Below are 13,757 nucleotides of genomic sequence, written 5' to 3' on the forward strand. Positions count from 1 at the left end.
GTATTCAATTAAGCTAAAATTATACTTTTAAGATATTTAAGAACTGATACTTGGTTTTTGGATTATTAATGTACTTAGTTTTTGTACTGTTTCCTACCTAAATGATTAGAGTTAATACTGGGGGTGGAAGAGTGCAGGGGGCCAGGGGAACCTTTACTTGATCCCTCTATCTACCATCATGTTGTCTTTCTATTCCTCCCTGAAAAAGTTTTTGACATAGTAATTGAAACCCACTGGGCCACCTCTGCTTCTGGCTTCTCAAATCCAGATTCTCCACTGATGCCCCAACTTGCCAGTTCACCCACGCTCAGTTCCAAAGTTAATTTTATCACCATGTCCCAGATTAAAGAAAAAACAAACAAACAAACAAACAAAACAGGCCAGGCACAGTGGCTCATGCCTATAATCCTAGCACTTTGGGAGGCTAAGGTGGGAGGACTGCTTGAAGACAAGAGTTCAAGACCAATCTAACCAACATAGCAAGACCCCATCTCTAAGAAAAAAAAAAAAAGCCAATTTCATTAATTCAAGTATTTATTAAGTGCCAACCACATGCCAAGCATTAGGATTCAGTGATCTTTTTTTTTTTTTTTTTTGAGATAGGGTCTTGCCATGTTGCCCAGGCTGGTCTTGAACTCCTGGGCTCAAACGATCCTCCTGTCTCAGCCTCCCTAAGTGGTGGGATTGCAGGTGTGAGCTACTGCACCTGACCATTCCATGGTCTTTTAAAAATTATTTACCTTAATCAGTGAAGTGGATGAGAAAACAAACAACATTAAAAAGAAAAAAAATTAAAAGAAAAAAATTATTAAATAAAAAATTAGTATAAAATCTACACAGTTGCATATATAAAGTTATTACATAACTTTTTAACCTCTATTACCTCAGATAACAGTAATACGATACAAATTAAAAAAAAATACCTTCAAACCAATCAAAGAGAGAAATAATGTTTGGATTCCCTTGGTGAATTCCTGAACAAGATGGCTGTAACAGTTTTCCAATGGTTTAGTTATTAACTCCAATACCTATAAAGTTTAAAGCAACACCATGCCTTGTGTTATTATTAAAAATAAATGGCATTTAATATAAATATTTTATACTTTACATAAATCTTGTGGAGCCAGAAGGAGACCAAAAAAGTAAAGACAAAAGAATTTAACATTTATCTTCATTAAAAATGGAAGAAAAACAAATAGGAAAAATATTTTTTCATTGTCTGAAATACATACATTTTCAAACCATTCTAATTCTTAATCATATAGGAAAGAAAGCATCATTTAAAGAAAATTAATAATTAATTTTTAAAAGATGATTTCATAAAAGGGCTAGACCAACAACCAAGAAAAAGACAAAAACAACCAACCAACCAAATTGAGTATTACCTGTTGTTTGTCTTTTTCTTGCAATATGAGGATACTCTCCCCAACAGTATCTATTCCAGCACGACCAGCTCTGCCAATCATCTGTTTATATTGATTCCTCTTTAAAAATTCCTTAGCAACATAGGGAGCTCTTAAAATAACTCTGTGGAATTAATGAAAAGTGATACTCTACAGCAAACAGCACCAATTTAAAAAATTCTTAATTTCATTATATATTTGTGATATTAAATTTAATGACCTACTAACACAAAATAATAGGTAACTAGTGTTTACCAAGAATCTATGATTTCTTAGGTTTTTACACACACTATCTATAATTCTTACAAAACTCTTAGTAATAATATACTTTTAAATTTCGTTTTTATAAAGGAATTAATTGCAACTCAGTTAAGTGACTTATCCTAAACTAAAAAATTAGTAATTACCAGAGCTATCATTTGAACTGAAGTCTGCCTAGCTGCAATGTCTATGATTAATCTGTAGCAGTAGTCTCCAAAGCGTTTGGACTTTATACTCCATAAATAAAAAATATGACCATACACCACTAACATACACATATCTATTTATGAATTTTTATTATTTTGAACTGTATAAAATTGCAGATGTCAACTGTTTTTGACCTACAAAAATGGTGATTTCAGCCAGGCTCAGTGGCTCATGCCTGTAATCCCAGCACTTTGGAGGGCTGATGTGGGAGGTTTGCTTGAGTCCAGGAGTTTGAGACAAGCTTGGGCAATATAGTGAGATGCAGTCTCTACAACAACAACAACAACAACAAACTGGCTGGGCATGGTGGTGTGCCCCTGTAGTCCCAGATACTTGGGAGGCTAAGGTGGGAGGATCACTTGAGTCTAGGAGGTTGAGGCTGCAGTAAGTCGTGATTACATCACTGCACTCGAGCCTGGGCAACAGAGTGAAACCCCATCTCTTAAAAAAAAAAGCAATTTCAATTATACAGAAGTCTATAGTCAGTTAGTCAGCTTTCCTATCCAAAGGGAAGAAAAAACCTATTGTTTACCTATACTAGTCAACTTCCTCTTTATTTATAAATCTCAATATGCAGAAAAGATTACCAAATACTTGAAGAAAACTAATAACATAAAAGAAACATAACATGAATATACAAAATAAATGACCACAAAAACCAGATAACATAGGGCTCAGAAGAGAACTTTTAAAAATCCTAATTAGCATTAACAGAAAATTCCAAAGAGTATTATATCCACAATATAAGAGTAGATAATTGGCTGCGTGTGGTGGCTCACTCCTGTAATCCCAGCACTTTGAGAGGCTGAGGTGGGCGGATCATGAGGTCAGGAGATGGAGACCATCCTGGCTAACATGGTGAAACCTCGTCTCTACTAAAAATAAAAAAATTAGCCAGGCGTGGTGGTGGACGCCTGTAGTCCCAGCTACTCAGGAGGCTGAGGCAGGAGACTGGCGCGAACCCAGGAGGTGCAGCTTGCAGTGAGTGGAGATCGTGCCACCACACTCCAGCCGGGGTGACAGAGCGAGACTCCGTCTCAAAAAAAAAAAAAAAAAGGAGTAGACTATTGGCCGCGTGTGGTGGCTCATGCCTGTAAATCCCAGCACTTTGGAAGGCCAAGGCAGGAGGATCACGAGGTCAAGAGATCGAGACCATCCTGGCCAACATGGTGAAACCCCGTCTCTACTAAAAACACAAAAATTAGCTGGGCATTGTGGTGCATGCCTGTAATCCCAGCTACTTGGGAGGCTGAGGCAAGAGAATCACTTGAACCCGGGAGGCGGAGGTTACAGTGAGCAGATATCACGCCACTGCACTCCAGCCTGGCGACAGAGCAAGACTCCATCTCAAAAAAAAAAAAAAAAAAAAAAAAAGAGTAGACTATTACAAGGAAAGAACAACAAAAGAGAGTTCTTAGAAATAAAAAGAAATTAAATTTATTTAAAAATTCATAAAAAATTTGAAGGGCCAGGTGTGGTAGCTCACACCTGTAAATCTAGCACTGCGGGAGGCCATGGTGGGCAGATCACCTGAGGTCAGGAGTTTGAGACCAGCCTGGCCAACATGGCGAAACCCCGACTCTGCTAAAAATATAAAAATTAGCCAGGTGTGGTGGTGGGTGCCTGTAATCCCAGCTACTTGGGAGGCTGAGGCAGGAGAATCACTTGAACCCAGGAGACAGAGGTTGCAGTGAGCCGAGACCGCACCACTGCACTCCAGCCTGGCCGCTGGGCAACAGAGCGAGACTTTGTCTCAAAAAAAAGAAAATTCAATTGAAGAACTGAATAATGAATGAAAATAGTTAATGGATACAGTTAATGTAGTTAATGGATATCAGTTAAAAACTGATTTTTTTTTGAGACAGGGTCTCACTGTTGCCCAGGCTGGAGTGCAGTGGTACAATCATAGCTAACTGCAGCCTCGATGTCCTGGGCTCAAGCAATCTTCCCACCTCAGCCTCTCGAGCAGCTGGGATCATAAGTGTATGCCACCATGCCCAGCTAATTTTTAAATTTTTTAATAGATGAGGTCTTGCTATGTTGTCCAGACTGGTCTCAAACCCCTGGGCTCAAGCAATCCTCCTACCTTTGCCTCCCAAAGTGCTGGGATTACAAAAAACTGATTTTTTGATATGGAAGGTAAAGTTGAAAAAAATTACATGGCACAAACGTGTGCTTACATTCTTACACATTCTGAAAAATGTGTAAGAAAAGAGACACGAAAGCTGAATCTAAGAGGCCTCAACCCTGTCTAAGTGAAATTATAAAAGCAAGGAACAGAGATAATGGGAAGAAAAAGAAATAACAGAAAAAAATTACTCAAAGAAGAAAGGCATAAAGCTTAGATTAAAAGCATCCACCCAAGTGCTAAGCCCTATGAATGAAAAGTAGTAAAGTTGGGATTGTAAAATCAAACTTCCCGGGTTCAAACACTGGCTTTAAAACTCATTTGTTGGAAAATGAGTTGGGAAAAAGTTATTAACTTTTTAAAGTTGGGAAAATTATTTAATTATTCAGTGCCTCAGTTTCCCATTCTATAATAGGTGTGTAATAAAATATGACCTTCCTCACAGAGTTGTTGTGAAGCTGTATCAAGTCAATGCATGTAAAGTTGTTACTACATGAAGGGGAGGTGAATGTAGTAACTACAACTATTATTATACACCATGATGAAATTGGGAGGTTAAAGAGAAAAGTCTAAAAGTTTCTGGAAAAGAAAAACAGAAAATCCATGCAGAGACAAAAATGAGCAACATTGGCCTCTAGAAAATGTGGAACAATATTTACAAAGTCCCTAAAGGAAAAAAATTGAATCTAGAATTCTTTTGCTAATGAAGTGTGAGGCCAAAATACAGATAAAGAGTCAAAATGTTTTACCCCCTAAAGCGGTATTCTAAAAAGGATTACTCAAGGAAGGCAAAATTAAAAAAAAAAAATCAGAGAAGAAAGATGTGGGATATAAGAGGCAGTGGTAAGCAAAAAACAAGTATGATTTACAGGTAAGTTTAAATACTACATAAGATGAAAGAAAATGTTTAAATCTAGCACTAAAATTCTAAGTAATTGCAACATTCATGGAACAGAGTAGAATATACTAAGGACATGCTAAGCCTCTTTATGTTCAGGAGAGGAGAGTTATTGATTAATTCTAAAGTAATAAAAAATGTTTGGTTACAACTTAAAATTTTAAGAGTAACCACTGGAATAATAGAAACAGGATATATAACTTTAATTTTTTTCTTCAATTGTCTGAAAAATGGAAAACTTAATCAGAGACAGAAATTGAAAGTAAAAAAATGGAAAAAGGTACATATGTGGCAAAAAAAAAAAATGAGTTCTGGTATTCAAAGCAAAATTATTAAATGGGCAAAACAAGTATTTATTGTATTGATAAAAGGTACAATTCGGCAATAAGATATTTGAAGTAAACCTATGTATATCTAAATAGTTTTGAAATATAAAAAGTAATAACTTCTAGAAATGCAAAAAGGAGAAACTGATAACTACATAATTAAAGTGGGAGACTAACACACTTCTCTGAAATTGGTAGACCAAGGAATCAAATATAGTAAGAAAATAGAGAAGCTGATAACACAATGAACCTCTGTGATCTCACTCAGATGTACAAAACTGCATATTCAACTGAAAATGCATATTTTTTTAAACACTCATGGAAAGTTTATAAAAATTGATCATTTATTAGCAAAATACCCCATGATCATAAATTATAAAGGGTAGAAGTCAATTACACAGGCCCACACCTTTGGTAATAACTGAAAAGGTAATCAAGGATCTGCTTTAAAATACATATATTAGACACAAATTTCCTATGGATCAGCTCTCCAAGATTTCAAGGAAATCTCTATGTTAAATAAACTTTTATATAATAAAAAAGGTGAAACACCTGCCAACTATTTCTACAAAACCAGATTAATAGACTCTAACATCAAAACCAGATATAAAGAGCACAAAGGATGGAATTCTAATATCAAGAAATCTATTAACATCATTTTTCATTACACATTTATTACATATTCATTAAAATATTAAAGAAAATAAACCAACCAATTAACTCAGCATATACTAAAAGAACATTTGATAAATTCTCATCCATTACTGAGAAAGCATAAAACAACAAAACTCCTTGCAAGCTAGAAATGGAAAAGTTCTGAGCCTGGTCAACACTTACTTATCTCTTACCTTCGAGCTGGTAGGTTGACACCTGCTGCTAAGGTAGATGTGCAGGTAAAAAGACAGAGCACTCCTGTGGAGTAGGCCTCCTCCAAGAGTTTCCTTTCATCACTTGTTAAGCCACTATGGTGATAGGCAACTCCAAATGGGATAGTGCGCTTTAAAACAGGACACAGGTTGCCATTGCCAATATTCTTCAAGTTCTTAATCACCTCACATTTTTCTTTCTCCTTGTGTTTCAGATATTCCCTATGAAAAAGATCTGTTAGAAATAAGAGCCTTTGCTCTTTTAGTGACAAAATTTCTACCATTTTCATTTTAGTAGATGCTAATGTAAACATTCTTTAATGTACTATTTCCATTGAGTTAAGTACATTCACTGTTCTTAGAATTTTGATTCTGACTTCATTAACTATTAGGCAGTCTCTCAATCTTTTTGTGGATTACAGAACCCTGTGAGAATCTTATCAAAACTAAGGAAAGGCGGAATTCGATGGCTCACGCCTGTAATCCCAGCACTTTGGGAGGTAGAGGCAGAAGGATCTCTTGAGCCCAAGAGTTCAAGATCAGCTTGGGTAGTGAAGTGATACCACCTCTCTACAAAAAATAACAAAAATTAGCCGGGCATGGTGGTGCATGCACCTGTAGTCCCAGGCTACTGGGGAGGATGAGGTGGGATGATTGCTTGAACCCACCTCAAAGGGAGTTTGAGGTTGCAATGAGCTATGAACCTACCAGCCTGGGTGAAAGAGCAAAGCCTTGTCTAAAAAAAAAAAAAAAAAAAAGGAAAAATATAACTATTTACATAAATACAACACTTTACCTATAATTTCAGAGGGTTCGTGGATTTCCTAAAATTCATTCCTGTACTTCATTTGAATCCATGGACACCAGGTTTAGACCTTTGCTCTGGATGTTATAACTGTTTTTTCTTTATAACATATATCTTTATAGGGGATAGTTTTTTTAAGACATAAATTTTCTTTTCTGAAGATGGAAACATACATATTATTAAATCATACTTCTATGGTAAAACACTGCCTAAACACTAGCACTTTAGAAACTTCATATCCTACAATGTTTCCATCACTTAGCCAATGTCTCCATCTTATTACCTTGAATTATTCTAAGAAAATGAATGATTTACTGAGAGTTTTTTTAATGATAATTTAATTTCCTTAAGCTTTTATAATCAAAATCATTGTAAAAGCAGACTGTTACCGAAATGAGCAACGCCTTCATCTTATTCCAAACATTTTTATCTTTTGCTATTCAATAAATTTAAGTCTATCTTAGACCAATCCATGATAGCAGGATTGAAAGAGGAGGTAGAGGTTGACTAGATTAGCATTCAGGTTAATAGACTATGAATACAGATACAGCATTAGCTAAGGGGCTGAAAGAAATCTCAGAAAATGATAAAACCACACATGGGACAAACAGGTGCATAAAAAACTGAACTGTTAGTAGTTAAAGTAACTTCATACTTACCTCTATGAATACGAGAGAGCCAATATTAAGATACTACAAAATTACAAGACAACACATTTCTTACTCAGGAAATTAAATCCAAGTCCATACAACTAAGTGTGAAGTTTACTAAGAAAACAAAGGCAGGCCAGGTGCAGTGGCTCACGCCTGTAATTCCAGCACTTTGGGGGGCTATGGGGGGTGGATTGCTTGAGCTCAGGAGTTCAAAACCAGCCTGGGCAACATGGTGAAACGCTATCTCCATGAAAATTACAAAAAATTAGTTGGGAGTGGTGGTGTGTGCCTGTAGTCCCAGCTACTTGGGAGGCTGAGGTAGGAGGATCACTTGAGCCCAGGAGACGGAGGCTGCAGTGAGGTGAATTTGTGCCACTGCATTCCAGCATAGGTGATAGAGTGAGACCCTGTCTCAGGAAAAAAAAAAAAAAAAAGGAAAAGAGAAAAAAAGGCAATGGAAGATACAATTCATTTCCACAGTGGTACCAGTGATTAGTCCTTTGACTGACTAAGCCAGTGGTTCCTGTCTTTGGCTATATGTTGGACTTGCCTGGGGAGCTTTACAAAATGATATCTGGGTGTCACTCCTAGGGATTCTAATTTATCTAAGATGTAGCCTGGACTTTGGAATTTTTAAAAGCCTCCAAGATGATTCACTATGCAGCCAAGGTTTTGAATCACTGACCTAATATTACTTAACATTCTCGTACATATAGTCTTAGGGTTTTGTCTTTTTTTTTTCCTTTTCTTTTTGAGATGGAGTCTCCCTCTGTTACCCAGGCTGGAGTTCAATGGTGTGGTCTCGGCTCACTGCAACCTCTGCCTCCCAGGTTCAAGTGATTCTCCCGCCTTAGCCTCCTGAGTAGCTAGGACTACAGGTGCACGCCACCACACCCAGCTAATTTTGTATTTTTAGTAGAGACAGGATTTCACTATGTTGGCCAGGCTGGTCTTGAACTCCTGACCTCATGATCCGCACGCCTCGGCTTCCCAAAGTGCTGGGATTACAGGTGTGAGCCACCGTGCCTGGCCTTCTTTTTTTTTTTTTTTTTTGACGGAGTCTCGCTGTGTCACGCAGGCTGGAGTGCAGTAGTGCAATCTCAGCTAACTGCAACCTCCGCCTCCCGGGTCCAACAGATTCTCATGCCTCAGCCTCCCCAGTAGCTCGGATTATAGGTGCAAGGCATGACACTCAGCTAATTTTTTGTATTTTTAGTAGAGATGGGGTTTCACCGTGTTGGCCAGGCTCGTCTCAAACTCCTGACCTCAAGTGATCCACCCACCTCGGCCTCCCAAAGTGCTGGGATTACAGGTAAGAGCCATGGTGCCCAGCCACCTTAGAATGTTTCTCTGGCTATTTCACATGTGATTTTCACAGTTAAAATTTCTTTCTTCAAGGTCAATGCCTTCAGTATACTAAAACAACTTAATATGATATTTTGCAAGGCATAATTAGCGTTTGCCCAATAAACATAATACATAGTCTGTAATTCCTAATAAAAATAAAACAGGATATTTAAAAAATATTAACATACTTGCTTAAAAATTTGCATATCATTTCTGCTACATTTTCACAGTTCTTCTTACTAGGACAAAAAACTAAGCAGGAATAATTGGGAATAACTTCTGTCACCAGTGCTACCAAGTGATCAGGATCCATCTTTTTTAGAGTATCAGAATACTGCAAAACAACAAGATGTAGGAACAAGGTGGTTAGTAAACATGAAACCCTGTCAATTTTTTACCAGTGTGATTTGAAAGGTAAATAAACCATCTATAATTCTAAACTTCTAATTTAATAAATCTGATCATTTAAAAGAAAAGATGAAATCTATATTAAACATCAAAATGTTCGATCTCACTTTTCTTTTAGGTTATTATGATTTTCTTAGGTCTAGTTAGTCTAAAAAAAACTAGAATTAAAGAAATGAATTAAAGAAAATTAAAGAAGTGAAAATAGTTAATGTTATTAATAGCCTCACTACATGCCCATCTCCACCACAGCAGAACAAAAAAGTCCACAGAGAGAAACACAGATTGATCCTAATAATAGTTAAGGGACTGTGTAAATAAGACATGCCCTTTAAAACCACTAAGTTTTCAAAAACACAGATTCAATCATACTACTGAATTATGACAATTTTTGTAGTGACACGAGGAACACAAAGAACATGAAGAAAAAATGTGAAGTTATTTAAAATCTATTTCTTCAACTTTACTAAAGACATAGCTTTAGAATAACACATCTTCATAGAATTCTAAAACTACTGTATAATCCCTTCTTCCCCTTTTTAATATCCTTCATACAAGTCATAAAACACTAAAATTTACATAGTAGACATTAACATTTTATACACCAATATCTGAACTACCTGGTCCATAAATTATTCTTTTGTTGTTGTTGTTAAATGAATAAACATTTACAGGAGAGGTTTCCAAATTTTCTTTGTTCACAGCCCCAGTGCCCAAAGAAATGCTTTACAGTTTTGTTAATTAAATAGTGAGGTCCAAACAACTTAATAAATATGTACTTCCTCACAACTTAGTAGCTGTTAGAATAAATAATACACATCAGTTGAGTGAAAAAATATTTTTATTTCATTCTTAAATAACCACAACAGCTCACTAATGGGATGTGTGCACAACTTGGTACTGTCTTTCAAACTCTGAAATAAGACTGGACACAGCTATTCTCTTCTGTTCCAGATTGATTTTCACACGGTACTTGCTTACAGCAACTGCAAAAACCCCCACTTCACAAAGATACGATGTCATAGAAAAGAATATGGTGTGATCTAATGTTGAAATTCGAAACGAGCTATCTTGAACTGGCAGTCTGCATGGTGTCCAACAAATGCCAAGCATCAGCTGTTTCTCTAAAAAATCTAGACTATTCTACGGAACCCATTGGAAACTCTTGTGGTGGCCCAGACACAAAGTCTGGTAATCTGGAATTTAAAGGTTATCAATGTTACCTTATAATTAAGGAGATGTGAAAAAGTCATGCCATTCTCAGCTTTGCTGTCAACTTCATATATTGTATCATTTATTTTCAGATATTCTTTTAACTCAACCTTGAATTAAAAGGACATTTGCAATTAATACCACATATAAATTCATCTTTCCAGCGTTTTAAATGTTGTAAAATAGGTTAAGAAAGGACAGCTATAAAAGAGTTTAGCTTTTCTAAGATATATACAACATGCTTCAACTTAAAAGTTCTTGCTTTACCATTTCTTCTTCTTCTTTTTTGGTCTCTTTTTCCCTTTAACTCAAAATAGGGATCAATATCCTTGAAGAAATATGCTTGAATTCAGTAAACATCATATCCAAAAAAGAAACCACACACTTCTGTATTTGTCACAAAAAGTGTGAGTCTTGGTGTTCTTAACTTTTACTAAGATATCATCTGTTTTATGTCTCAAGATCTAAAACTTTGTTTTTTTTTTTTTTTTTCTTTTGAGACAGGGTCTCACTCTATCACCCAGGCTGGAGTGCAGTAGCATGATCACAGCCCACTGCAGCCTCAACCTCCAGGGCTCATGCTATCCTCCTACCTCAGCCTCCTGAGTAGCTGAGATGACAGGCATGCGCTACCATGCCAGGCTAATTTTTATAGAGATGGGGTTCCTCTGTGTTACTGAGGTTGGTCTTGAAATCCTGGGCTCAAGCGATCCTCTTGCCACAGCCTCTCAAAGTGCTAGGATTACATGCATGAGCCACCGTGTCCAGCCAAAACTTTCTGTCTTATTACTCATCAGTTTTAATTCTAAATACCACCACACTATTTTTCTTTATTTGTAGACACAAACAGTTTGTAAACACAGCTCATTGCATTTTATAATAACAATAACAATGTCTACTATGGCAATTAAGTTAAAAAATATCTCTTGAAAATGTTCATATCTGGTACAAATGTAAAAACATCAATTTTTTTTTTTTTTTTTTTGAGACAGGGTCTCACTCTGTAGTCCAGGCTGGGGTGTAGTGGCACAAACACAGCTTACTGTATCCTTGACCTTCTGAGCTCAAGTGATCCTCCCATCTCACCCTCTCAAGTAGCTGGGACTATATGTGAGTGCTACCATGCTTTAATTTTTTTTTTTTTTTTTTTTGCTCTGTCGCAAGCCTGGAGTACAGTGGTGCAATCTCGGCTCACTGAAACCTCCACCCCACTGGGTTCAAGCGATTCTCCTGCCTCAGCCTCCAGAGTAGCTGGGACTACAGGCATGCGTCACCACGCCCCGCTAATTTTTGTATTTTGTAGTAGAGTCGGGGTTTCACCATGTTGGCCAGGATGGTCTCGATCTCTTGACCTCGTGATCTGCCCACCTTGGCCTCCCAAAGTGCTGGGATTACAGGTGTGAGCCACCGCACCCGGCTGCCCTAATTTTTTAATTTTTTGTAGAGACAGGGGTCTCGACATGTTGCCCAGGCTGGTCTTGAACTCCTGGACTCAAGCAATCCTCCTGCCCCAGCCTCTTAAAGTGTTGGCATTGCAGGTGTGAGCCACTGCACCCGGCTAAAACATCAAATTTCAAATTAAAATTTGGCAATTAAAAAAATATTTTCTGAAAACCTATTTAGACACTGAAAAGCTATTTAGACAAAAAACATACACACTAGTACTGCACACAAAAATATATATACATTACAAGCTATTTTCAAATAACCACAAATTATATTTGTTTACTTTCTTCAAGCATTTTGGGAATGCTGCTGTTGAGGAGTTTACATGTAAATCCATGTGAAGCCTTAACTTATTAAACAAGTATTATAACTACTAACATATAAATATTTAAAAATATTTTAAATTTTAAGATATATTTTTTAACGTGCCAATAACTCAAAACATGTCTCACTAAAATTTTGCCAAATAAAAAAATTTAGTTTAGAGAATAAGAAGTGAAAAAATAAAATGGGGGTCTGGGAAAACTCATTCAATGAACATTCATTGAGAGCCTGTGGGCCAGGCTATAGATACCTTAGTGACCCAACCCAAGATCGCTGACCTATACACAAACTCTTAAATTCTCTATACACAACCTCTTATTAGCATATAGTCATGGTGAGTAAAATATGCCCCTTCACTACTCTACAGAATTCTTTAAATCCTATGTTTACTACTTTCATTTCTAAGTTAGATGAATACAAAACAAATCAATACAGTGCAAACCTTAGGTACATACTGGTCTAAATTGACTGGTATAATATTCTGCTTGAAGAAACTTTTGTAGGTCTTCAACATTGTTTAATGTTGCACTCATACCAATAATTTGAGTTGTTTCTAAAACACAAACAAACAAAAACCAAAGTGTTAAGGAAAATATGTTATTTAATATATCATAAAGTAATTTTAGCAAATCTTTTGTGCTCTGAATTCTTCCTGAGTGATTTGGGAAAGGGGTGGGAGAGGTAAGTAAGAAAAATACAACTAGCTGGGTGCCTGGCTCACATCTGTAATCTCAACACTTTGGGAGGCTGAGGTGGGAAGATCGCTTGAGGCCAGGACTTCAACACTAGCCTGGGCAACATAGTAAGACCTCATCTCTACAAAAAAATTAAAAATTACCTGGGCATGGTAGTACATGCCTGTAGTCCCAGCTACTTAGGAGGCTGAGGTGGGAGGATCGCTTGAGCCCAGGAGGTCAAGGCTGCAGTGAGCCCTGATTGTGTCACTGCACTGCAGCTTGGGCAACAGTGAGACCTGACCTCTTAAAAAAAGAAAACTACAAATATATTACCAGAGTATTAATCTGGCATTTGAAGAATGAAATTTTTCAGGTATCCTGAAAGTTACTACTTAGAAGTTCATAGAGTTTCAAACTGTTCAAGAAGTAGGATATTAAGGCTTCTAAACAATAATAAATGAGTATAAATTTGCTTATAACTGTCTATCTGGATCCCCTTTTTGAAGAGCTATGATATGTCCCACAGGTATGGCTATAGACGGATGTAGAGTTAGTAGGAGAGAGGGCTAAATGCGTCTCAAACTCTTGGCCCATGAAAAGTCCTCTATGAGATCTTGCTATCAAGCTAACTTTTAATTTTATTTATTTATTTATTTTTTTGAGACAGAGTCTTGCTCTGTTGCCCAGGCTGGAGTGCAGTGGCATGATCTTGGCTCCCTGCAACCTCCACCTCCTGGGTTCAAGCGATTCTCCTGCCCCAGCCTCCCGAGTAGCTGAGACTATAGGTTTTGTTGATGTT

At 36.9% G+C, this 13,757-nt stretch overlaps 1 protein-coding gene across 7 annotated transcripts in view; it reads right to left on the reverse strand.

The window, feature by feature from the left end:
• Nucleotides 1-13,757, reverse strand: part of HELQ (helicase, POLQ like) — a 51,353-nt gene that overhangs the window by 22,655 nt on the left and 14,941 nt on the right. For 4 of the 7 annotated variants that reach the window (XM_030819078.1, XM_030819080.1, XM_012499575.2 and 1 more), the window contains 6 exons: nucleotides 12,737-12,834; nucleotides 10,523-10,621; nucleotides 9,083-9,228; nucleotides 6,072-6,311; nucleotides 1,386-1,527; nucleotides 924-1,028 (listed from right to left, as the gene is read on the reverse strand). In XM_030819078.1, coding sequence (XP_030674938.1) covers nucleotides 924-1,028; nucleotides 1,386-1,527; nucleotides 6,072-6,311; nucleotides 9,083-9,228; nucleotides 10,523-10,621; nucleotides 12,737-12,834 — 830 coding nt within the window. Of the gene's footprint in view, nucleotides 1-923; nucleotides 1,029-1,385; nucleotides 1,528-6,071; nucleotides 6,312-9,082; nucleotides 9,229-10,522; nucleotides 10,622-12,723; nucleotides 12,835-13,757 lie in introns of all 7 variants that reach the window. The other 3 variants (XM_012499576.2, XM_030819079.1, XM_012499577.1) reach the window with 3 other exon arrangements.

Source organism: Nomascus leucogenys, chromosome 9, assembly GCF_006542625.1.
Source record: "Nomascus leucogenys isolate Asia chromosome 9, Asia_NLE_v1, whole genome shotgun sequence".
Classification (NCBI taxonomy): domain Eukaryota; kingdom Metazoa; phylum Chordata; class Mammalia; order Primates; family Hylobatidae; genus Nomascus; species Nomascus leucogenys.